At 39.4% G+C, this 26250-nt stretch overlaps 1 protein-coding gene across 1 annotated transcript in view; it reads right to left on the minus strand.

Annotated features, from left to right (window-relative positions):
• Nucleotides 1-465: 465 nt before the first annotated feature.
• LOC117695514 (uncharacterized) overlaps nt 466-26250 on the minus strand; it is a 33056-nt gene continuing 7271 nt past the window's right edge. Inside the window, exons 9-21 of the mRNA XM_076918492.1 lie at nt 10939-11010; nt 10147-10212; nt 9297-9368; nt 8564-8635; nt 7691-7765; nt 6858-6929; nt 6062-6133; nt 5145-5216; nt 4326-4394; nt 3514-3585; nt 3204-3307; nt 1779-1824; nt 466-669 (exon numbers count right to left, since the gene is read on the minus strand). Of these exons, the coding sequence (XP_076774607.1) occupies nt 533-669; nt 1779-1824; nt 3204-3307; nt 3514-3585; nt 4326-4394; nt 5145-5216; nt 6062-6133; nt 6858-6929; nt 7691-7765; nt 8564-8635; nt 9297-9368; nt 10147-10212; nt 10939-11010 (1001 nt within the window). The 3' untranslated portion in view covers nt 466-532. The remainder of the gene's footprint in view (nt 670-1778; nt 1825-3203; nt 3308-3513; nt 3586-4325; nt 4395-5144; nt 5217-6061; nt 6134-6857; nt 6930-7690; nt 7766-8563; nt 8636-9296; nt 9369-10146; nt 10213-10938; nt 11011-26250) is intronic.

Below are 26250 nucleotides of genomic sequence, written 5' to 3' on the forward strand. Positions count from 1 at the left end.
AGGAACCCTATAATTTGATGGTTATTAAGGTGAACACACAACTTCCTTCAGTTGGTCACCATTAAGAATCCTAGCAAGTTGGGCCTAGAGATCTAGACCTGGAATTCCAACTACTTGTGGGAGGCTGAGCCTGTTTGAGCCATGTTGTGACGATTGAGGCCAGCAGGACTAACTTAATAAGACCACAAATCAAAAAGTAAAACTGGGGGTGTGTAGATCAGTGCTTTCCCTGTGTACACAAGACACCAGAGTCAATCTTCAGTACAACTAAATGAAAAAAAGAAGGCAAATATAGTGTCCCAATCAGATCTGCCCAACAAAGTTAAAACCCAAAGCTCACTGCTTTTGTGAGCTCACAGGTGGTTGGCGGCATTCCTCGTGTGCTCAGTCTGGCCACAGGAGCACTGAGTGTCCACATGCAGGAATTTTGCAGCCCTTTTTCTAGAATTCACAAACGCCAGAAATAGAGGTTTTTAAAATTGTCATTTAATGAATGAAATTTTTACATTAATCGTGACCATAATTTCATAAATCACTTGTTGTGTTTATGTGTGTTCCTTCGAAACAAAGGATCTACCTCTTGTGTTGGCATGTCATGACATGATTGTCTGGAAAGTACTGTTGATTGCAGAGAGTGAGATGGAGCTGGATTTGAGACTCTTCTCATGCCTGGGATGAAGAAGAGGTACCATTAAATATAAAAATTGCAAACAGTCTCCCTTGCTAGGAATACAGAATATCTACACTATCTGACGCATGGGGGTATTATTTATAGAAGATAAAACAGACCCTCTAAAAGTAGGACAATTCCATGGCTTTAAAAATTCTTCTTATTAAATTCCAATGGCTACTATTGCCCCAAGGCTCCCTAATGTCTAGTCCTAATTTTATTTGGAAGCCTCAACTACCCTCACTGTCCTTGTCAGCAGGAGGAGCTCTTTCATACTTCACTCAGGAGAATCCTATGTTGAAAGCTGCCTTTCAGAAAGTTTATACTCACAGTGACATGCAGGATCAGCTCAGATGAAAAAGTGGAGACTAGGGGCTAATTATTGTAAGAGTGAATAGGAGAATAACACACAGAGAAAGGAACTGGGGTTGTGAGAGTTTAAGATCAGAATACAAAAAAATGTAGGATGTGAAATATAAACAATAGAGCAAAAAATGAGTTAGGGGTTATGCCTGGGCAAGAATAGGAGGGACAGAGGAATGAAGGAACAAGGCTTTGGTTCAGTGGAATGTGAAACATCTGGTTTCGTGCATAGTAGATATTAGCGAGTTGACAACCATCCAGGTGGTGATGTCTGTATTAGTGTTCTTTATAGGTGTGTGTGTGTGTGTGTGTGTGTGTGTGTGTATTATACTTAGGAAAGTTTTGTAGAAGCTAGCAGAGATGTGCCTAAACTCAAGTCCAACCCTCAGGAGATAGAAGATAGTCTTCTTATGTTATGCTTATGAGAAAAGTAAAGCAATAGGGGGTGGATACCATCTTGGGAGAATTTTCTTCACCAAAACTCCCAAACCACCGTATAATATTAGAAGAACTTGGCCTATTTGTATAGACAGATAGAGCAAAAACCCTAACTTCATTCTATGTTACAAATCCCAAAAGGGCCTATTCACCCAGCCACTGCTCCTAATTGGAAGAGTGACATTGATACCACTATACTTTAAGCTTTTTGTAGCAAAGAGGGCAGAAACCTTATAACCATGAAAAAGTACCAAACTAGTTATTTAACTGAAAAAAAAAACATTACGAATATTGTTCCCTTTCTTACCTCTGTCATGTGAATGATGTAATGTCCTTGTAGATGCTTTATCATACTGTGTGGTACAATATTCAAGAGACAACATTAGTAATGAAGCTTGTAAAAGGGAGTGTTAACCTACCCTACAGCGATCCAACACAGTGCTCTCCTTAATCCCCACCTCTTTACTTAGCACTCTTCTCAATGCTAATAAATAATACCAGTGTTGTTCTGGGTGTCTCACACAGGTGCCTAAATATAACTATGTTCAAAATGAAGAATTATGTGAGCACCCCATCTTTCCAAATCAGCTTCTCTTTTCTATTATTTTGGCTTAGATACATGACCAGTCCTCGATGCCAAAAACCTTATGAGTTGTTTCTTTGTTGCAGAAGAGGCTAATTCAATCTAATCTAGCACACTTCTTGGACATAAAATAGATGCTCTGAAGAAGTGCAGCTTCTAGAACAAACACAACCCAGTATCATGATTTCTGATGTGGAGGTAAGGCTGAACACTGAGAACCTACACACAGAACTGTCATATCATCACCTTCCCCATCTACCTCAGGAGTCACATATCTATTTAGTGGCCAAGTTTTGAGATCCAAACTACCTTCCCAATCCCTGCGCTCTACGTTTTTATCACCACTGTCCCAGGACACTTGGAACTAGCTTTCCCTCCATCCTTTTCCCCTCTCCATTATTCTTTCCACAATGACAGCTAGATTTTCATTTTAGAATCCAAGTAATTCTTTTTTCCTTTCACACTGCAACTAAAAAAATCCTAATGTCTTTATTACTGAGAGGATAAATTCATACTTTGGCAAGGTTCTGGCTTCAGTCTCCCTTTGTAGGGTCATCTCCTTCATTTCATTGCCTCATGCTTACATACTTTCACACCATCTTCATTATTGCTTCAATATATCCTCACATCTATCAATGTGGGAAAACCCTACTTATATCTCAAGGTTTAAATAAAGCCTGTTTAGACCTCTCAAGGCAGGACCGGTCTCTGTATCTTTTGCACTCCCACTGATGTTTATACAAATAAAATCTTTTGGAATACTGTGAGAAGTTTTGCTTAATTGTGCTTTACACTTAGATGGTAACTATATCATATCTTGGTATCTTAGCTTACTCTCATTTATTTTTCATTCCTTCTTGCTTAGCTCAGGACTTGGCCCACAGTAGATTTTCAATAAATGGTAAGCTATTGTCTGTGTCAGTAGCATCATGATCATGATCACCACCACCATCCAATGCTCACACTCATTTCTGCTAAAGTTCATAGTATACTAAGCATGAAGCTGACTCAGCAGGTCTTGTTATGACCCACCTAGAACTCCATAATTTCTGACTAGACAGTATCAAGTTAAGAACGAGGCTATCCCATATAAACAAAAACTAGATAAATTCACCATCAATGCAGAACATATATAATACAAGTTTCTACCTTAAGATCTGTTGTACTTTGGATTTCCCTCTGTTGAGGTGGTAAAGTTGTTGTTGATGTCTTAACAAAAACCTTGTTGCTATTTTGAGAATAATGGCTTGATCCTAAGGTAAAACAAAAGAAAATTATATAATTTTGGAAGTAGAATAAACTACATATAATCAAAATGTGCAATTTCTTCAGTTTTGATATATTAAATTCATGAAACAATCACCAGAACCAACAAGTGTTTCCATTACAACAGAAATTTTCCTTATACTTCTACCAAGTATTCCCACAAATTAATATTAAAACATAAAATTTCAATTACGTCTGGATTCCAGAGATTCTTCAGATGTTTTCTGGTCAGCGAAACTTGTTTTCTTTATGTATTGTGGAGGGGCTTTAAAAAAAAAAGAAACATTTCATTTTAATAATGGTCATACAAAAAGATAAAATGTCAAATAATAAAAACTGGCAAGTGATTGCTACTTAGGGTTTTTAGAATAAGACCAGGGGAATTAGAGTAAAGATTAGTCCACAACTTTAGAAATATATGTGTATAAAGTATTTATGGTGCCGGTGGCATGCTTGTTACTGTGTATCTCCAAAGCTCAAAGCTAAAGGAAACATGAGACCCAGAAAGCACATTATCAGGGCTTTTGGTCCTCCTTAGGTTCTTAGGGCCAGAGGCTTCAATGACCTCAATAGATCCTTCCTTAAGTACTAAGGAACAAAGGAGCAACTTGGTGGGTGGCAGCATCATAGATGGTAGCCCTAGAGGCATAGACTGAACAACTGCCTCTGGATCTTCTTAGGAATAGAGATATGTTAAAAGTACAGAGATATGTTAAAAGACGGGGGCTTGGGAGATCACTCTTCTGAGTTGAACTCAGAGAGTTGTGAGCTGCAAAGAGTGTCTAGTCCATGGCAGGTGAAGGGAGAGAGCAACACCACCTGAAGATTGAGTGTCTAATCCAGGGCCAACAGGGACTGGATGCTATTCAAAAGCATTACCCAAATTAAATCATGCAATTAAATATTAGACGGTTTCTTTTTTTGTATTATAAGCAGAAGAGATTTTTTTTTCTAAATTCAGTATTCCCATCCATTTTTAATTTGTAATAATAAAAATTCAATTACTTATTGCCTCCATAAGTTGTTGAAATGATTTCTCCTCAGCAAAACTTGTTTTCTTTATACTTGGTGGCGCTGCTTAAACAAAACAGAACAAAACAAAACAAAACAAAAACCAAAAGGACAGTTAATTTGTACAGTCAGAAGGACAAAATAACAAATATTAAAGAATGAAAGATGGCTAGTGTTGGACTTTTCAAAAAAAGACAGGGAAAAGGAGTGGGCAAAACTATTGCTGTTGGGATATATGTAGTTCATAAAGTATTTCTATTGCCAGTGTGACATGACTTTGTCACTCTCGGTCTCAAAAGCACAAAGTTAAAGAGAGGGTGGGTTTGCTAAAGCACATAAGTAGAGGTCTTGGTTATTGCTCAGTTCATATTGCCACAGGCTTCAGAAGCATCAGTAGACCACCTTGTCAGCAGTGTGTGAGGAGAGTTTTCTAGGGGAGCCAAAAAGAGATGGACATAAAACCTCTCAGGGAAACAGAGCCAAAGGGCAGGGGCATGGCAGCAACAGAGGCACTAGCAGACACATAGGCTTTAGTGAAAGCCACTGTTCTGAACTGGGCTTGGAGAGATACCAACTGGGAAAACAGGCATGCCCTGCACATGAGAATATGGGATGAAGAGCACCAAGGAAGTAATCAGATTTCCAATCAAGAGGATGACCGAGAGGGTACCATCATTGGTAAGCATAGGCCCCACTCCATCATGTGATGGACAAAGCTAGAGGCCTTTCTTTGTGTTATTAGCCAAAAGGCTCATTACCTAATCCAGTATTGCCCACTAATTATTTATTTTGTAATAATAAACTTTCACTTACATTTTGGTTTGATAGGTTCATAATACAGTCTCTGGTCTGAAACACTTGTTCTCCTTGTATGTGGTGAAGTCACTAAAAGAAAAGACAGTGGAGTGAACAGTCAAATTGCCAACAGGAGAAAACAGGGGCTATTAAAAGAGCCACTGACCACTGCTGAGTTGAGCTTTTCTAAAATGACTAGAGGAGCGAGACTGAGGACTATATTGTTGAAGAAATAAATAAACATCTGCCTCCAGTGATGTCTATGCCACTGCAGCTAATAGAGGGGCAGGGCTAAGAAAGCGCACAGATGCTGGGCAGTGGTGGCACACATCTTTAATCCCAACACTCAGGAGGCAGAAGCAGAAGCAGGCAGATCTCTGTGAGTTCAAGTCCAGCCTGGCCTACAAACTGAGTTGTAGGACAGCCAGGACTCTATAGAAAAACCCTGTCCCAAAACAAAAAGGAAAAGATAAAAAGGATGCACACTGGCTAGTGCCTTGATTCTTCTTGACTTGTGGGGCCCCAGGCTTCAGAGACACTAGTAAAACCTTTGTTCAGCAATTTGGTAAGATAGTTTTCCAGATGAAACAAAGAAACCGTCCCTGCAAGATCTAGGTGCTGCAACAGGGGTGGCAGCAGGGGCAGACACTGAAGATCTGACCTTAGATTTTGTTGGAGACAGAAATGAACAAACACAAGTCCACAGTAGTGGAAGCTGTGCTTTGAACTGGGCTTCGAGAGTCGTCATCTGCAAAAAGACTGAGCTACACTCTAACAGTATGAACAGAGAAGCACCAATTGACTAATTGGGGAAGCTAATACAATGGACCACAGAAGTGATGACACTTTTCACAAATACTATTATATATATATTATATATAGACAAAAGCATTACCAACCACGAATTAATGAAATTATAATAAAATTTCAATTACATATTGGTTCTAGATTGTCCTCCATCGGTCTCTGGTCAGCGAAACTTGTCCTCCTAGTATTTTGATAAAGATCTTAAAGAAAAAAAAAAAGACATTGATTTCAAAAGTAAAAATGTTACAAAGCCAAGTTTTAGTACCACTCCATTGGGTTTTGCCAAAAGGCCTAGGGGAACATGAGAGGTAAAAAATGTGGGGCAAAATATTTCTGCCATGGGGGATGTTGTGACCTGTTAATGTAGGTCTCAAAAGCATAAAGCCAAGGAAGGGCAGGACTGACACAGAACACCGGTTGAAGGTCTAAGACCATATTCGATTTCCAGGGTCCCAGGCCCTCTATCAGCAGCATAGCAGCTGAGTTCACTAGGTGGAAAAAATAAGTTAGAAGTCAGCTCTATGCCAGGTAGAGCATCTGAACATGGGGTAACAAGAGCAGAGGCTAAAGGACTGCCTTCGTTCTCTTTGGTGGTGAAAATGTACAGAGAACATGTTCAGTTGTATGGACTACAGGGAAGAGGGGAATCATTGTTCTAACTGAATTGGAGAGTTGTGTTCATGTTCAGGAAATGTAGTTTACCCCACTCCAAGAAAGTGGAAAGAGTAACAGCAATTGAGTGATCTGGGAGAGTAACTGAGAGGGTGACAGAGAGGGTAGCAGAGTCAGTATCCATGTCCCCAAATATACCATTTGATAGATGATAGAAGATTATCAGTATTGTATGCAGTACCGGTAAATACCAAATCCATAAATTACTCAGTCTCATAAATTACTAATTTATAAGCAGAAAATTGCAATTACATTTTGCTTCTAGAAGGTCTTCCATGAATTTGTCACTAGCAAAACTTGTTCTTTTGGTGGTTGGTGGGCCATCTTTAAAAAAAAAAAAAGACATCCATTTTAAACAATAGAATTGACAAATTGATACAATGACATTATATTAACATGACAATTGACGACTTTACAGCTGAGATTTTCCCAAAGACTAGAAGGACAGGAATTAGGGAACACTGTCCTGCTACAGAAAGTCTATATGATGAATATCATTTGTGCAGCCTTGAAAACTACTGATAGAGCAGATCTCAAACCCTCAAAGTCAAGGGAAGACAGAATCAAGAAAGTACACTAGCAGGAGGCTTGGTCCTCTAAGGTTCTTAGGGCCATGGGTTTCAGAAACAGCAGTCTCCATTGAACAATAAGAAAGGAGAGTTCTCAAGGTACAATAAAGCATTTAGAGGCAAAACCCACATAGGAGGCAGAACTGGTGATCAAGGAGTGGCAGCTGCAGAGATGGGCTTTAGGTATATCTCCAGAATCTCAATGACAATAGAAAAGTAGAGAGATGTGTTAAGGATCAGGGAATGCAGCAGAGTTGGGGCTTTGACATGGGCTTGGCACTAGGAAAGGAGGGCTTCCCTGATTTGAGAGGGTGGAAAGAAGAACACTGAGTGAGAAATTAGGAGTCTGACCCAGAAGGCCATGGAGATGATAATACTGTTCATGGGCACTATCAAAACTACATCATCTGACAGAGGACAACAGAGGATTGTTTTTCCTCTTCATTTAACAGAAGAGATTTCCAAACTTTATATTCCCACTACTCCCCTAACTTTCCAGCATAACATTTCAATTACATTTTTGTTCGTTAGGTTCATGAAACAATGTCTCCTCAGCGAAGCTTGTTTTCTTCCCACTGGAATGGTGATAATCTTTAAAAGAAAGAACAGACATTTATTTTTAATTGTGCAAGTGACGGAGCAAAATGCCAATGTTACAATTATGACTACTACTCAATCAAAATTTCCTGACAAGACAAAGGAAGTGAGAGTGAGGGACACTCTCGTCATTGTCCGAACACGTTGTAATTAACTCATTTCTATTGCATGTGGTGTGACAAGTTGGCAAGGTCACAAGTTTCACAAATATCAGCAACATGTAATCATGGGTAACTTTCTAGGTAGGTGTGCCCAGCCTTCTGATATCATGTCACGTTGTTGTCATCTGCAATACTCGTACTCCAGAAATGTGGAATGGTGTTACAAACAATAATGCCAAAATACCTTCACTGTTTTAAGTAAGTTTATAATTTTGTATTGGGCAGCATTTGTAGCTAACCTTGGCCACAGGTTGCATGTATCTGACTAGAAGAATGGAGTTTGAGGGGCACAGGCTGAAGCTCTGCTTCAGAATCATATCAGCAATAGAGAAGTTCAGAAGCAGTTCAATAGCAAGGACTATTGGGAATGTCAGGGTTATAAATGGGGCTTGGAGAGTTGTCACCCACAAGATGAGACCTATTTTCACTCTGAAGCACAATGGGGTTAGCCCTAAATTAGTAATTAGGAAGTCTAACTCCGAAACACACGAGTTGGTGAGAGTATTACTCCAAAAACCTTATTTTGCATGAGCGTAGAGGATGTTCTGCATTATAATCAGAAGAGATCATTACATCACCAAATCTAGAGTTCCCACAAATTACTAATTTCTAATGATAAAATTTCAATTACGTTTAGGTTCCCAAACTTCTTGAAATGTGTGATCCTCAGCCAAACTCGATCTTCTTGTATCTACCGGAGAAACTTAAAGGGGAGAGAGTGTTTATCAACAGTGGAGAAAAATAAAAGATAACATGACAAATGTTAAGATAATGGCAAGTGTTAAATGGGGACTTCCCAAAAGAGCCAGGGGAACATTCTATGGTACAGAAATGTAAATGAGAAATGAAATATGTCTGCTGTGTATGTTACTGTGTTGTATCAGACTCATAGAACAAGGGAAGGTGGGAGTGAGAAAGCACACTGGTAGAGGTCCTGGTCCTTAGGTTCACAGGGACACAGGCTTCAGAGGCATGAGGAGAGCCTCTGTTGAGTAATCTGGAAGGACAGCTCTCCAGGTGAAACAAAGGGGTCAGAGGCAAAGAGCTGCCATCCACAGAGGCACATGCTGCAGAGCTGCTTCAGCTTTTCATTATAATAAACAGTACAGAGATGATGAGTCCAGTAGAGGGAGTCATGAGTAGAGGGAGTCATGAGAAAGTTGGGATTCTGAATTAGGTTTGGAGAGTGGTCAGTTGTAAAAGTGGTGTCCCCAGCTCTAGCAGTGAGGAGAGAATATCACTGAGTAGTTAAGGCATTTCTTCAGGGGGCAGTAGAGAAGGTGGCATAGTTCCTACGCATTAACCCCAAGGTAACATTTAATGGAAAGGGATGGAGGATTTCTGTATTATGAAATTTTAATTACAGCTTGTATCCAGAAGTTCGTAAAGTGAAGATCTGTCTTCATCAAAACTGATCCTTGTCATCTGTGAAGATGCTTTTAAAAAAAAAAGATAGTTTTTTTTTAACAATGGAGATGACAAAGTTAGAAAAATCACAAATATTAAAAGGATTACTGACTACTACCCAGCTGTGCATTTATTTCTAAAAGGACCAGGGGAATAAGAGTGGGCAACATTCTAGTCATATAAAAATGTATGTAGTGGATAAAGTATTTCTACTGCAAGTGACAAGACATATTCCTAGAGGTCTCAAGATCCCAAAGCCAAAGAGAAGGCAGGATTGAGAAGGCATATTGGCAGGACTCTTGATTTTTGCTAGCCTCATGAGTTTATAGACTTTAGGAGTACTAAGTTTAAGTAGTAGCAGAACCTCCATTCAACTGCATTATTGGTTGTGGAGACAGCAGTAGACTTGGAGGTAAAATCCTTATGAGGCAGAGCTGCAGAGCAAGAGGTGGTACAGTAGAGACACAGCTGAAGAGCTGCCTCCGGATCTTCTTAGCAAGGAAAATTACAGGGAAAAGTTAAGTAACAGTTAACAGCGTCTGTGAGGTTCTAAATTGGGTTTGAAGAGTTGTCAGCTGCAAAGAATGGGCCTCCCTGAGCATGGAAATGCTGAGAAAGCCATAGGAATTGAGTAGTAGTTCCAGAGCCTAATCTAGAGGGCAGTAGATATGGTGGCACTGCTGGCAAACACTATCGCCAAGCATCATCTGATAGATGGAGACAGTGGGTTCATCTGTACGCTAAGAAGGAGTGATCCCTACCAAGTATAAATTCCTACTAAATTCCAATGACAACAAAAATACTTACTTCTTGATTCCCGCGATTCTTGCATCAGTCTCTCGGAGATGCTTGTTGGTATACTTGATATAGATGCTATTTAAAAAGAAAGACATTTATTTTTAACAGTGGTAAAGACAAAATAGTCAATGAAAAAATTAAGATAACTACTACTTAATTGTGCCTTCCCAAAGAACCAGAGCGACGATAGTAAAGAATGCCGTGCTACTGTATAAATGTGGTGAGTGAAAAATATGTCTGCTGCCAATGGTCTATGTTACTGTGTTGTATCAGACTCATAGAACAAGGGAAGGTGGAAGTGAGAAAGCACACTGGGTAGAGGTCCTGGTCCTTAGGTTCACAGGGACACAGGCTTCAGAGGCATGAGGAGAGCCTCTGTTGAGTAATCTGGAAGGACAGCTCTCCAGGTGAGACAAAGGGGTCAGAGGCAGAGGGCTGCCACCCACAGAGGCACATGCTGCAGAGCTGCTTCAGCTTTTCATTATAATAAACAGTACAGAGATGATGAGTCCAGTAGAGGGAGTCATGGGACAGTCAGGGTGTTGAATTAGGTTTGGAGATTTCACAATGGCAAAAAAAAAAAAGTGGTGTATTTGGGAGTGTGGAGAGGACATGCCTGTGTAATTAGGGAGTCTGGCCTAGAGGAGTGAAGACAGTAACAGTTGTTCATGAGTGGTACCCACAAGACACAGTTTGATGGAAAAGGGTAGAGCTGTTTTCCTGCATTATAAGCAGAAGTGATCATTACCAAAGCCAGAATTCCTAAACATTACTAATTTCCAATCATAACATTTCAGTTACGTTTTCGTTCCAGATGTTCTTGAGACGTTTTCGGCTCTGCAAGACTTGGTTGCCTTTGAATTGTTGAAGAAGCTTTAAAAAAAACATTTATTTTTATTAATGGAGATGACAAAATGATAAAATGTCAAATATTAAAATGACAACTACTTCTCAGTGGTGCTTTCCCAAATGGCGCAAGATAACAACAATGTAGAAAACTCTGATGCTGTAGAAATTTATGTGGCCAATAAAATATATCTCTTCCTAGTGGCATGATATATTATTACTGTAGGTCTCAAAGGCTCAGGACCAAAGGAAGGAGGAGATTAAGAAAGCACATGGCCTTGTTCTTGGGACCACAGGTTTCAGAGCAATCAACAGAATCTCTGGTCAGCAAGGTGGATGGCTAGTTCACTAAGCAAAAAGAGGATGATGCAGAGGTGCTGAGCAAGGGATGGGGGAGGCAGAGCATGGGCTAAGGTCTGCTCAGGATTTCATTGGTAAGGCAAGGTATAGAGACACTTTCACTAGTAAGACTTGTTGGAATGTCTGTGTTGTGACTCACCCTTGAGAACTGTCAGCTACACAAAGTGAATATAGAGGGAGCAGTACAACAGAGTAATTGGGGAGTTGAATCCAGTGATTATGTGATATGGTTTGTATAAGCACTGTATGTAATATACCATGTGATGGCTAAAGAGAAGATTGATTTGCCTTATACGCAACAGATATCATGACCAATCGAGTATGCCTTCAATTTTCTATTTTCTAGTCATCATCGTTAAATCAAATTTTGGCTCCAGGCCTCCTTGGTATGCCTCCAGCTAAGTGGCAATGACATGAGCTGTCTTAGGGTTTGTAACAGAAGTTTGAGACTTAGAAGTGCAGCCTATTCTGGTCTTGTCCTGTGTTGCCCAGGCAGGCCTTGAACTAATGACCTTCATGCCTCATCCCCTAGAGAAATGATTGCAGGTACACTATTTTGTCTTGAGAGAATTTGAGGTGACTATCACATATGATGTATAAGTGAAATCTTTCTGCTAGAAGCAGCCATCATCAGTTCTGAACAGAGGAAGCAATGCCACTAATATAGTCTAGCATCCAAGGCAGAAGGCCACACTTGGTCACTGAATTGTATTGGGAACTTTTTAATGACTCCTTTGTAAAAATGCCATTTCAAGTTCAATTTCTGTTGCCCATATACTCACTGGAGCATGGTCAAACTCTCAGTGGCCACTCCCTTAGGTATAACCAAGTGGGAAGTGAGTGTGATCGGGGGACATTGTACGAAATTAGCAAATAATTAATGAAAATATTGTATTGGGGGAATGGTCTTCCTTGTCTCATCAAATCTTTTCTTGTTTGCTCTCCCTCTCCTATTTCCCCTTGTTACCCTGTTTGCCCTCTCCCTTCTTTCTTTTCCCTACTTCATACCTTCTTTCAACATAGCTTCTTTTCTCCTGATTGTCTTTTGATTTCCTCCAGCCACACCTCATACCCTCTCTTTATTTCACTTCATCTCTCCTTCTCTTCCTCTATTTTTAATTCCTCTTTTTTTCACTATACCTTTCAACTGATTCCTCATTTTTAACTGGTCCTACCCTTATTATTAAGGGAGTTAAGCAGCTACTGGGTTCTCAGCCTCTCCAACACATGGATGGTCATTGTTGGTTTGCCCAGTCTATATTGTTTGAGCCAATGTAGTGAATACATTTAGTGTGTGTGTGTGTGTGTGTGTGTGTGTGTGTGTGTGTGTGTGTGTATCCATCCATCCATCTCTTCTATTGGTTCTGTTCCTTTAGTTACTTGTTGACTTGTTCATCAGGCTATTCAACATGCACGCTTTCCTACTACTTCCAAAATGTCAAAATAAACTTATGGTGAAACAACTAAACAAAAACCAGATTCCAGTAAAAAGAGAATGGACAGATTAACGGGGAAACAAGGGGAAGAAAAGAAAGGAAATGAGAGGAATAAGGGGGCAGAAGACAAGAACGAAGACTTGCAAGAAGGAGAGACATAATGAAACATGAGAAAAGTGAAAGGCAGTGGTAAAAGAAGAAATGAAGATAGAAAGAAAATGTTAAAAAAGTGATGAGTCTGGAGGAAAGAGTAAAGTCATAAAACTGAGACTGAGAGACAGGGCTGTTGGAAGGGCAGGGGTAGTGGGAAAGTAATAGCAGAGACTGTGGAGAAAAATACAGGCTACAATGAATTCAGCCAGATATCACAGAGATAAATAAATATATGGTGGCTAAATGGGAAAGTGGGAACAAAGCATCAGAAATGATGAAAGCTTGTTGGAAGGGAAGTGGTAAATCCCAGCTCTAATCCTAGAGGATGGCAGAGGTGCAGGCTGGCCCACTCTGCCTAGTGATTTTTAGGACAGCCAAGCCTACATAGTCAGATCATGCTGCAAAAAAAGATGGTAAATGACAGTTGAAACATGACAGTTGAGCAATGAATGACAGGTGGTGGCGAGGGCTGGGGGAGAAACAGCTACATTCTGAGCTCATACAGTTTCTTTGTTTAGTAGTGACTCCTTTAAAAATCTTTCCCTATGGACACAATGTTTTTCTCTTATTTTTTTTGCTTACTTTTGCTTAGTGTTATATTTCTTTGTAAACTTTGGTTTCTCACATGTGGTATGACAATGAGGGACCCTCCTGCTTTAGAGTCCCATTTTCTGGTATCATGAGCATCATGTTGGCAATCAGTCTGTTTTTCTGACAATGTCTGTTTCCCTCCCCATCTCTACCATCAGTTATCTAGCTGGTCCACTCATCTTTATCCTCTTTTAAGGCTCCTCTTGCTTCCTCTACTTTACCCTTCCTTCGTTTTTAACTCTACATAATCTTGGTGGTTCTTAGCTGTTTCTTTCCAAACTCTACTCTCCCTTACTCAAGTCCTTCTGTTTCTAGTCCCCTAATCTCTTATTCCTTCCTGCTATCTTTTTTTCCTAACTCGTCATACCTTTCCCCTCTATTTTGTCTTCCTCCCCAATGTAACTCTCTCTAGTTTCCCCTTCTCTCTCTTCATTTGAGATAGGGCCTCGTGTAGCCAAGGCTAGTCTCAAACTCATTGCATAGCTAAGAAAGACCTTAAATTCCTGGTTTTCCTTTCTCTACCCCCTGAGTTCTGGCATTACAGATAGAATTACCATGCCTAGATGTGATGTTGAGGACTGAACCCAAGGCTTTGTGCAAGCTAGGCAAGTAATCTACTGAGTTACATCCACATCCCTAGCTTCTCTCTCTTCCTCTACTTTCTTTCCCTCTTATTCTTTTCCACACTTACGTTTGTACTTGAGTGTTCCCATATCTATCATTAGTTAACTTACTCTCTTAGCTTCAGGGTATCTCTTCAGCTATTAATCATGTGCCTTTTCCTCAACCTCAACTCCTACTTCAAATCTCTGTTCTACACTGCACAACTGTCTTTGATTTCTTATTGGCTTTCCCTCTTAAATGCCCTGACTCAGTTCCTTACTCATTTTAAGGTACTCCCTCATTTCTTCAATCTCTGCCAAAGTTCCTCCTTTATTTTACTGTCTTTTCCTCACATTTCAGATTGGCCCCTTCTTTAGGACTTTTGTCATTCTTACTCTTGTCCCCAGTTCATCCATATATAGTTCTCCAAAGCTTCAAGGACATCTTAAAGATGTGTCCCTGTATTATCCTGTTCACTACCATTTCACTTTTCTTACTAATTATGTCTTTCCAGCCTTCTTTGTCTTATACACAAATTCTTTTAAAAACATTACTTTCCACAAATTTACAACTTTAAACTTCAATCTCGTTCTTTTCTATGTTTTGTGCTAACCTCTCACTTCATTTTATCCTTTCTCATTGTGTTTGCATCTCTTTCTCCCCCATCTCTTCCTTCCTTCTCTTCCCTTCTTTAAATTCTTCTTTCATTATTCCATTTTCTTTCTTTTGGCATAATTTTCCTTCCCCCCCCTCTTTTGAGACAGAGTCTATATAAACCAGGCTAGCCTCAAACTCACAGAGATCTGCCTGTGTCTACCTCTAGAGTGTTGGGATTCAATGTGTGTGCTACCAAGCCTGTCGTCTATTTGGCATATTGAAAAAAATCTACTTTCATTTCATATGTACCATTCCTTTGAAACTCTCTGTACCTGCCTCATGTGTCTTGCTTTTATGTTGTGTCATGTGATGTATGCCTTTATGTTTCATGTCTTTAAGGGCTAATCTATGTGCCTGTCAGCTTGCTCACCTATTCATCTATCCTGTTTTCTATATCCTTTACAGACATCCTTCAAAATTTTTCCTTTCCTCTTTCTTTTTCCCTCCTTCCCTTTTAAATTTGTTACATTTTGTCACATCTTGCATGCCTAAAACTTGTAAAGTCCTCCATCCTCTCCCTTTCCTGTTTTCTTTCTGCAGTAGCTTTTGACTTACAGTGAACTTTTTCCTTGTTCCCTAGCATTTCCCTCCTCTTTTCCTATGGTCCCCCCTCCCCCATTTTTATAGCTACAGGCTGGATTTGACCTCTACATGTAAAGTAAGTTGGCATGGAACCTGATGTGGTCCTCCTGCCTCTGCCTCTTTAGTGTTCTCCTTTCTCTCAATGTTATCATCTCTTAGGCTTTATAAATCATCCAGTTTTTTTTCCTCCATGTCTCTTCAACCATTTCTATTAAATATGTTTCACTGGCCCTTCACAACATTTTCGGTGTTTTTTTTTTTTTTCCCTCCATAAGTCTTGAAATAGGTATCTCATTATAAAACTTAGCTGTTTTTGATCTCTCGCTCTTCTGCCTTTGTTTCTTACCATCTTGTTTGCATATTTCAGTCTTAACTCTTTCACAGTCGGGCATGCTTCTTTTTTCTTTCCTTTAGTATATTCAAGTATGGTGTGTGCCTGTGTGCGTGTGTGTGTGTGTGTGTGTGTGTGTGTGTGTGTGTGTCTGTGTGTGTGTGTCTGTGTGTGCCAGAAGACAACTCTTGTGTCATCCTCAGGAAGGCTGCTCACTTCCACTGACACAAGGTTTCTATCTGTCCCCAGACTCACAAATTAAGCCAGACTAGCTATCCTTCTGTCTCTGTCTCTCCAGTGTTTGGACTATATCCCTGCTTCCCCACATCATTTTTACACTCTTATGACATTTTCACATGGCTTTGGGGGATGCTACTCAGGTCTCCTATGCTGCAAAGCACTCTGAGTACCAGAGCTTCAGTCACAGCCTTTCTTTCCTTCTTTGTATAGCCCCATTCCCCTTTCCTCTCTTTCCCTGCCTTTTTTATCTCATTTCCTTCATACAACCTTTGTTCTTCCCGACTATTCCAGCCTTTGTATGCTCTTTTTTTTTTTTAAATTTACTTTTCATTGTCTTTTGTATTTTACTGTTTTCACTACTCATTAAAACTTTAAGAACCATCCATATTTTTTTTCTTTCCTTATTCCTCTATTCTTTTCTTTATGAGTCACATTTCTACTTCTGTGCCTGCTTCAGGACCCCTTGCTTCCTTTTCATTTACCCCCTACTTCTGCCTTCTGTCCCGCCTTTGAATTACAGTCCTTCTTTTATTATTTCTCTACTTGTCTCCCTTGAAGATGGTTTTTCATTCCTCTTCTTCCTCCTTTTCCAACTGTCATTTACTACTGATTTTTTTTTTTAAATTCAGTTTCTCCCCTCTATTTTGGTATCTATTCTCACTCTCTTCTCTGCCTGCCATCCAGTTATGCATCTGTGTTTTAGTTAATTTGGTTGATTTTCTTTCCATACAGAACTCTATTTCCCTGCTATACTCAGTTTTATTTTATTGCTTTGTCATGGACTCTGTGTGCTGTATACACGTGTTTGTGTAAACATGTGTGGCTATGTGCCCTAACACTCGTGTATACTGAGGCCAGAGAAGGACCGTTCATGTCCTTGTTTATCACTCCAGCTTACTTCCTTGTGACAAGGTCTCTCACTGAATTTACATGCCAAGGACTTTAATGTAGGTCCTAATGTTTGAGAGGCGAGCACTGTAGTCCACTGAGCCATCTCCCCAGCCTCCTGACTTTTGCTTAAATCCTGCCCTTCCTAATTCCTGTCTTTTACACTCACACTTTTTAAGTTTTCCTCTTTCCTACAGACTCATCACTGTTAACCTTCTTTTACTTCTGTTCTCTTTCTGTCCCTTCACACTCCATTTCATTGTTTCTTTCCTGTTTGCTTCTCTTTCTTTTCTTCCTTGATCATTTTTGTCCCTCTCTCCACTCCCTCCTCCTTTTCATTTCCTTCCTGCCATTCTTTCATCTCTTTTCTATTTGACTTAAGAAAAATCATTTTATTCTCAGTATCTCTGTCATTGTAACTCATATTATGCCTGTTAAATCCCAATCTGTGTGTTTATCTATCTACTTGCCCACTTATACGTGTATCTAGTTTCCCATTTGTTGAACTGACAGTCTATCATCACGGAAAAGAACTACTTACATGTCTCCAGGCCACCTAGTTGTCACTATATTTATATTACTCTTTTTATTTTTCATAAATGTGCTAGTTATGTAGCCCAGGCTGACCTTGAGCTGGTATCCTTGCTACCTCTATCTCCTGAGTTCTGGATTCACAGGTGTGTGACACTATGCCTACTTCTATTTGTGTTTTATCTTTCTCCCTACCTTATCCCTTTATTCCTTCCTGTCTACCTAGCTATCATCATTAATCTCTATTTACTTCCCTCTACTTCTAATGGCGTTCTTTTAACATCTCTCTTGCTTCCTCATTTATCCCATACCCATAACTTTGTGTTTCCCAGATCCCTCCTTCCCCCTCTGCCTGATCCCCTCCATTCCTTTGCTTTTGCTGCTCACTTCACTTCATCCCTTATTCCTTTTCTTGTCTTGCTTTCTACTTTCTGTCACTCTTCTCACAGTTCCAGCTACCTCTGTCCCTTTCACTCTTCATTTATTTCTTCCTGTTTCCACTCTTTTTCTCTCTCTTAACTTTTCTGTATCTTTTCTCCTTTCCTTCTCCTCCTTTTGAAACTCTTATTCTGATTCCCCATTTCATACTGGTGTCTCCTTCATACACACTATTTCTTATCATATTATCTTCACACATTCAAGTCTGCTAGCATCTATCTATCTATCTATCTATCTATCTATCTATCTATCTATCTATCTTCTATGTATCTACCTACCTATCTCCCTTCCTGTCTTCATTTCTTCCTTTCAAGCCAGCCAGCCAGCAACTTACTTCCTGGCTCTTTTCTTGGTCCTGGCATGCCTTGTTTCTTCCTTCCTGCCTATCTTCAATCCTACTTTATTTATCCAGCCACATTTCCTAGAACCTCTCCATCCCTCCTTCCCTCTTTATTCCTCCCAATTGCCCCTCTTTCCTCTACCATTTTTGAATTCACTCATCTCCTTTACTTTTTGTACTTACTGGTCATTTTAAACTGTCTCCTTCATGTGCTTTATTTTTGTCACATTCCTTTTTCATAATCTTTTCTGTTTTCTTGTATATTTCTTTCTCTATATCTTTCTATCTACCTATAATTTACATATTTTAACTATGTATGTATTTATATATTTATGCATCTATCCATCTACCTACTCACCCATCCATCCATCCATCTGCCTGCCTGCCCACCCATCTGCCTTTCCATCCATCCATCCATCCATCCATCCATCCATCCATCCATCCATCTGTCCATCCACCCACCCACCAATCTATCTACCCATGTATCCACTGATTACCTGCCTACCTATCAGATATGTATATTTTTATTGCCCATTCCTGACATTTAAACTTTTCTTCTTACTTGGAACTTACATAATTATCATTCCATCTTTCATTAGTTTTTTTAAAAAGAATTTTCTTTTTACTTTTTCACCCTAGAGAAACATTTCCCCACCCCCTTTCTCTCTTAGTTGTCTAATGCTATTATTTTTAGCTTTCCTAATCACTGCTTTTTTTCTGATCTTTTTGTGCTTATCTTAAATGTATTCTTTTCTCTCTTTCTTCAGCCTATCATTTATCTATTTATAATTTATCTATCTATCATCTATCATTAAACTATTTTGTTTTTGAGACAAGCTCTCACTATATAGCCCTGGCTTGCCTGAATTTGTCACGTAGACCAGGATGGCCTAGAATTCATAGAAATCAGATGTGCTTCTTTCTGCTTCCTCAGTAATAAGATTAAAAGCATGCAGCACCAGACTCTGGCTATTTTCTTTTTTTAGACAGAATCTTACTCTCTAGCTAAACTGGCCTTGAACACATACCAGTCCTACATTAGCCTCCAAAGGCTGGGGTCACAGAAGTGAGACTACATGCCCATTTTAAAATTTATTTTCTTGTCCGCACTTCCTTTTAAACTACTTTTTTCTTTTATAAAAAGTCTTGTTATAGGCATCCATTTTTAAAAGCTTTCAGATAGGTTCTCACTCTGTAATCCAGGCTGACCTTAAACTGCTTTTTATTTGCCTCTGAAAAAGCTTCCCATTTCTCCTTTTCCTTTGTTATTTAAAAACCATGATTTTCCTGTTTATTTTTCACTTATTCTCATTTCCTTCATGTCTAGTTGTTACTGATTCATCCTACACATTTCTGTGATATATGAATAATCCTCTTTCACATGCGTCTCTTATTGCCTTGCCAGCTACAGTTTTAGTTTTCTTATAGCCCTGCATTTCCAAACTTCAGTTTCCCACTCTCACATTTTAACACTTGGCTGTATTTTACACTTATCACTTGAAACTTCTTTCTCATCCTCTCTCCTCCCTTCCTTCTTCCTTCCTTTACTCCTCTTTGTCTTTTCCCACTTCACTTCATTCTTTTATCTTGCCCACTTTCCTCCTCCTCCTTGCACACCACCCTTTATATTTCTCTGATGTCATTCTTCCATCTCTTGAAGCTCCTTTAAAACAGCCTTTCACTTCTCTGTATCTTTTGTTGAATCCCTAGGACTTTGAAAAGCCATACTTTTAAATTCCCATCTTCACCTATGGTTTCCCCACTTGCCTGTCTATATTGTCACATATGGTTTTCCTTTTTCCTGATTCTTCAAGTCTCTCTCACATCAGCACAATTTTATTGCCTCCTTTCTCCAATACTCATATTATCTTTCAAACTATTATTGACTTAAACATCCTTCTAAAGCTCTCCCTTATTTTCTTTTTTATTTCTTCTTTCTTCCACCTATCATCTACCCATCTATCTATGGAAATCTTTCCCTACACCCAGCTGTCCTCTTTTATCTAAATGTATTTTATTTGCCCAAGCATGGGCTCCTCTACTTAGTTCCATCCCCATCTTGAGTTTATTTGCTTGCTTCCTGACTTCAGTTGTACTTAATTTCCTCAGTGGCTCCCCCTTTTAAACTTGTGTGGTTCCTTCATTCTTATATTCTCTTCTTTTCTTACTTTTGATCTTCTCCCATAACTTCAACTCCTTAAAATTTCTTGTCTTCCCTCTGCTTTCTGCTTCCTGTTTTCCTCTTTTACTTCCCTCCTTAAACTGGTATTTAGAGACTTGCTTGATGATTCCCTTGGAAAAAATCCTGATTTGGCTCCCGTTACAGATGGGAGTTCCTTTCTTAAATATGGATCCCCAGAACAAGATTTTCTATAGTAACCTTTGCTGACATTCTTGAAAGGGGAGCCCTTCCTCCAGAGAACAGGGTCCAACTAGTACAATTAATAGCTTTAACCAGAGCTCTAAAGTTAAATAAGAACAAAAATCACCATCTACACTAAGTGTGACCTTTTATTCATCCGTGCGTATACAGTGGTATGAAAGGAGATTTTACTCAATTGTGTCTGAAGACCTCAAACTTCCAAAAAATGTCAAAGTTATGAGCTCTTTAACAGAACTTAATGAAACTAACCAAGAAGTTAGCCTCTCCTGAACCTCTCTCTCCGCTTGCCTATGATCCAGATCAGAAACTACTCTCATAGCTGTGGTGTCAGGCCCAATAAAATGTTATGTGGGAGACTTTTTCTTCTTAATGAATTCTTAGCAACTAAAGACTAAGTAATCATGCAACTTTAGATCATTTGCAACAAACTCTTCACAAATGTTCAAAAAATGTCCCTTACTGTCAGGAAGACAGGCCCTCTTCAGCCTTGGGGGTTGTGTTGATGATCTGACCAGTATTTAATAGGTTCCAATCCTTAAAACCCATCTGGAAGGGACCCTATAATAAGTTGTTCTGCTCTTTTTGCAGTAGAAGATCCTCAAATTGATTTCTGGATTCCTGCAGCTGCCTCAGACCTTGACCAGACCCTCTCCATGGGTACTCGAACCCAAGAAAAGCCTTATTTTTGTGAATAAGTAGCTTATAAAAGGCCTAAGGTATCTCTTCAAATAAAGTAACGTGATGTTCTGCGAATGCCTTCAGTTTCCTGCCATAAGGACTGACCCTTGTTCTCTCTAGCCCTCTGAACTTTTACGGATTTACTTCCTCCATTCTTGGGACATGCCCCCAACTCTTTTAAACTATCCTCCCTTTGGCAACACCTGCACAAACTATATTACAACTTCCTTTCCTCAGGTGTCCTCATTTGTGGGTTACTTACCCTTTGGCCCCTCTAACATTGGTAAAAAGAATGGGAGGGGTTCCACTATGGTAAACCCCTTCAGAGTACAGGTTCTTAAACCCTTTTCCCTCATCTGAAGCCTTTTTAAACTTTTGTTCATTTCTAAGACAGTCTCTTCCATAAAATAACTTTCTAAATGTGATCAATCCTCCAATTCTCCAAGCCCTTCCTTAGAACCATCCACAACATCTTGATATGTCCTTAGAGTTTATGTCTACTAGTTTTTTTTACTACACTTGAACTCCAATGAAAAATTCACTATCTCCCTCAAGTTCCACAGTCTACTTGGCCTCCACCATCCAGGCCATTCAAGCTCATCAGTAAAGCCTTAACTCAATGGCGTATGTGGTCCTTTAAACTTGGAGAGCCTTAGCCTTTTCACATCTGAGTGTACTTTGTGTTTTGACTGAGATCCACTAGACACCAAATAGGTTTGTTCACATAGTCTGAAATAGGTCTTCTGCCCTTTACCATAGCTCATTAGAAAAACCTCTAAATGGGACCCCTGACAGCTGTCAATCTTCAATCCCCTTTCTCAGCTTGAAATAGTTGTAACTGTCTTTGCCCTAATCCTCCTCCCCCAACACCGAGGACAGACAGTTAGCTCCACCTGTTCTGAGTGGGTACTGAAGCAAAAGACAGTTAAGCAGGCAGTTAGGGCCACCTGTTCTTAGTGAGGACTGAAGGAAGAGACAGTTAGGCAGTTAGGTACTTAGCCCCAGTAAGTAAGACCCTGACTCAACTGCCTCAACGGAAATTCCTGACACTAATCCCATGTGAAGTCTTACGACCTTTAGATTATTATTTTAGTTAATTATGGATCTCTGGGGTCAGGAAAGAAACCCATCATCTTATGCACCACAAGACAAGTCACCTTTTAACTCCACACCTACAGTTTTCTGATCTTCCTCTTTGTTCTGTAACCATTTAAAAGCACATAGTCCTCGCCACTCAATGGTGTCCTGTCTTGAAACTCTTCATGCATTAAGAGTTCCCTATTCTGATAAATGGCACTGGTTTGAGCACTCAAGTCTAAGGGCTTCATTCTTTATTGTCCAGAGGACAGGATCCTGGGGTCCCAGCAACTTGTAACTCTATGCACTCCAGCCTGCTGCCTGCTGCCTGCTGCCTTTATGCTTGCATCATTCCTTCCATCTTTTATCAGGTTTAGCCTAGAAAACACTTCCCATTGTCTCATTCAAATAGTTTTATATACTATTAAACTAGTTTATACACTATTATATTATATATTATTATATATAATATATATTATATAATATATATAGTATATACTATTAAACTATTTTACAAAGTATTAAACTATTAAAACTATTGAGTTTTATATACTATTTCACTAGACTAATCTTTGTTTTTCCTTTTCTTTCTTCCCACCTTTTACCTACTTGCTTACTTTCCTGCTTCTTTCTTTCTATCTATCCATCCATCCATCTATCCATCCACCCATCTATCCATCCATCCATCCATTATCTATCTATCCATCTATTTATTATCTATCTATCTACCCATCAATCTGCCACCATGATCAATTTTCTGGGGTTCTGCTCTTTTTCTTGACCCCTACTTTTAAAATTTGTCCCCTACAATAAAATTTCACTTGCATTACCAGTCCCTACATCTCAGTCTTGCATTCCCTCCAACTCTTTACCAATTCATCCCTTATATACTTTCCTTCTTTTTATCTTTCTTCATTCATTTAAGCTTTAAAAAATTTCATATTGCTCACATTTGAACATATTTTTATTTTCCTTTTGCTGTATTTTTATTTTTTTCTGTATTTTTATTCTGTGTTTACTACTGGCTTCTCTGTTTTAAAAGGACAATAAGAGGGAAAGGTTAAACCTTACTTCTTGGCAAAGAAGTACTTACAAGAAGTAAGGAGCCCTGTCCTCTCACCCATCTGTATTTAGCTTAAATAATTTGACAAGTTAGTGCTTTAACACAATTGATGAGAGACTGAAAGGATATCTTGAAACTATATTCCCTTCCTACAAATATCACTGAACCAATTCCTCTCCTCTCCCTGTCCCTTTCCTCCCTTTCCCACACCAGTATTTTCTTGTACTGCTTTTTCATCTTCAAGTTCTATTTACCTGCATGTTTGCCAAAGGAACCACTTAACTTTAGGACCATCAAACATCTTTACGTTTTATAGGCTTTAAAAAAAAAGTAGCTTTCTCCTCTTCATTACCAACTGTGGATATGCCCCTTTAAAATCTCTTCCTACCTAACCTCCCCAAATCCCTCCCTTCTCCGTTTCTGTGTCTCTTTCTCATTTCCTTTTTGCCTGTGTGCAGGATTCCTTTCTTTTCTGTATCCTTCCCTGACTGTATATGCCCCACACCTTGCCTCTCTCCTTTCCTCTGTCCCTATCTTCCATTGTCTTTTCTGGCCTCTTTTTGTGACTTGGTTCATATTTGTTTTCTCATCTCCTACATCATTACAGCCTCCTCTCCCTCTTGTAGTCTTTGGGCCCTGACTTCTGCCTTTGAAGTCTGTCCTCACATCTACCTATCTCCCCACATACATCTGTAGCAACCACTCTTTATTTTGCCTTCCTCTATTGATTCTTCTACTTACTTTCTCTCCCCATTGGCTCCTAAAGTGCTTGGTGAACGTCCATAGAAAACCCAATTTGGACAGAAGTCTTGCTGCATCAGATCAGCCACCCCAAGCCTAACTTTGACTACCCCCCTCAGTGCACAGCCTGGTCCCTTGTTCTCTACCATTCCTTGGGGGGATTTTCTATCTCCCTGGCCTGTCTTCAGCATAAGTCAGTAGTTCACTTTGACCAGATCCTCCTCACCTCTTCTCTGAAGTGTCTTCCTGAATTTTTTATCTGCCAAGCTCCACTGACTCCTTGACTACTGCTTGCCTGTGCTCTGTTCAGAGTCCAGCTTTCTGCTGGCAGCTGCCCCAAGAATACAGTTGGGACTGCTGTCTACCTCTTGTTTTTGAAACCCCCTTCCTTCTTTACTATCTTTCCTGGCTTCTGTTGTTCTCTTCTTTAACTACTTCCAGGCAAAGTCCCTTTTAAACGTCCTATTTTCTTCTTTAAACAGTCTTATCTTTAAAAAAATCTATTCCAATCAATCATTCCTCGTTCTGTATTTTGGTGTGTACCTTTAAACCGTTGACTTTCATCAACAATGACACTTGGTCTCCCTTGCTGTTTGTCTTTTTTTTTTTTTTTTTTTTTTTGAGACAGACTCTTACTTTGTAACCCTCAATTTATAATCATTTTACCTCAGACTTTTAGGTGCTGGGATTACAAGTATATGCCTGTCTTGCTGGTCTGACTGTTTCTTTTTGAAGCTTTTTTTTTTCTTATTTTTTCCCTTCCTCCTCCCTCTCTCCCTTTCCATATCTTCCTTGCTTTTTTTCTTTTACTCCCATTTACCTTCCATCCTTCTTCTCTTTCCTTTCTCTTGATCTTCAATTCAATTCCTTTATCACAATTCTTTATACCTTTACCCAGCTTTCCTGCCTTTTATTTTTCTCACAGTCTTTCTATTGGCTCCACACACTAAAGTTTTCTTTCCACCTCTTTTAACATTTTTTGTCATTTAATCATTTTTTACATGTATGGGTGTTTTGCATGAATAGTCTGTGAACCTCATGAGCTGGCCAGAAAAAGGCTTTGTGTCCCCTGGATCTGGAATTACTGTGCTGAGCTGCCAAATATGTATTGGGAATTAAACCCAGGTCTTCTGCAAGAGAAGACAGTTCTCTTAATGGCTGAGCTGTCTTCCAATTCCCTGGTTTCATCCTTTTAAGGTGGATTCTGTCTCTACTTACCTGTTATCCTTTACTGTGTTTACATTTTGACTAAAATTTAGATGTCTCTTGCTGCTATGAATCTATTTTACTTTACTTACTCCTTTCAGTTTTCTTTCACTATCATCTTTCCAAACTTTAAAAACTGTCCATTTTCCTGTTCATCATTTGTATACTTTTTATTCCCCCCCCCGCTTGCCTTTTCTTGTCTTCTTTACTTTCTCCCACTCATCCTCATCATTTTCCTCTTCTTCTTCCTATGCTTTTACCACCTTTCCTGCCATTCTTCCCCCATTCTTCTCCTTTGTCTTCCTGTTTACAAGCTCCTGCTATTTTCTTCAACGTGTGTGTGTGTGTGTGTGTGTATGTGTGTATTCTGGTGCTTGAAGAAGAGGGGACTGGATCACTGGAACTGGAGAGTTTACTGGTCTCTGTGTCACCTGATGTGAGTGTTGGGACCAAGCTTGGTCTTCTGCAAGAACAGCCAATACTCTTAGTCACAGAACCATCACTCTGGTCCCACAGGCTCCTGTTTTTTTTTATTTAAGCCTCTGCTTTCCCTCCTCCACTTTCCATTGTCTTAATTTACTGGCTTCTTTTTAGAATCCAGTTTATGCTGAATTATTTTCCCTATCAGATCCCTGTGTATTTTTATACTTTTACATCTTGAATACCCCCATTGTGCTTGATTTTCCTGTTCTCTTCAGAGTTTTCTTTCTATCTGTATTCTTCTTTCTACCCCCTGTTGGCTTTTCCTGTTTTACTCTTAAAATACCCAGGAGCCTACATATCTACCTAGGATGATCTCTAATTTCTTTCAACTCTTTTGGTGGCTTTTCAAAACACCTCCTACCCACATTGTACTAGTTCTTCATTTTGTCTCTGCTGCTCCATTCCCTGTAAGTTTTGTTTCTGTTTTCTTTTCTGCTTTTACTTTTTTACTTGGTTCATTTTTCCTCTCTAGACTGTTCATCTCAT

Source organism: Arvicanthis niloticus, chromosome X (genome assembly GCF_011762505.2).
Source record: "Arvicanthis niloticus isolate mArvNil1 chromosome X, mArvNil1.pat.X, whole genome shotgun sequence".
In the NCBI taxonomy this organism is placed as follows: domain Eukaryota; kingdom Metazoa; phylum Chordata; class Mammalia; order Rodentia; family Muridae; genus Arvicanthis; species Arvicanthis niloticus.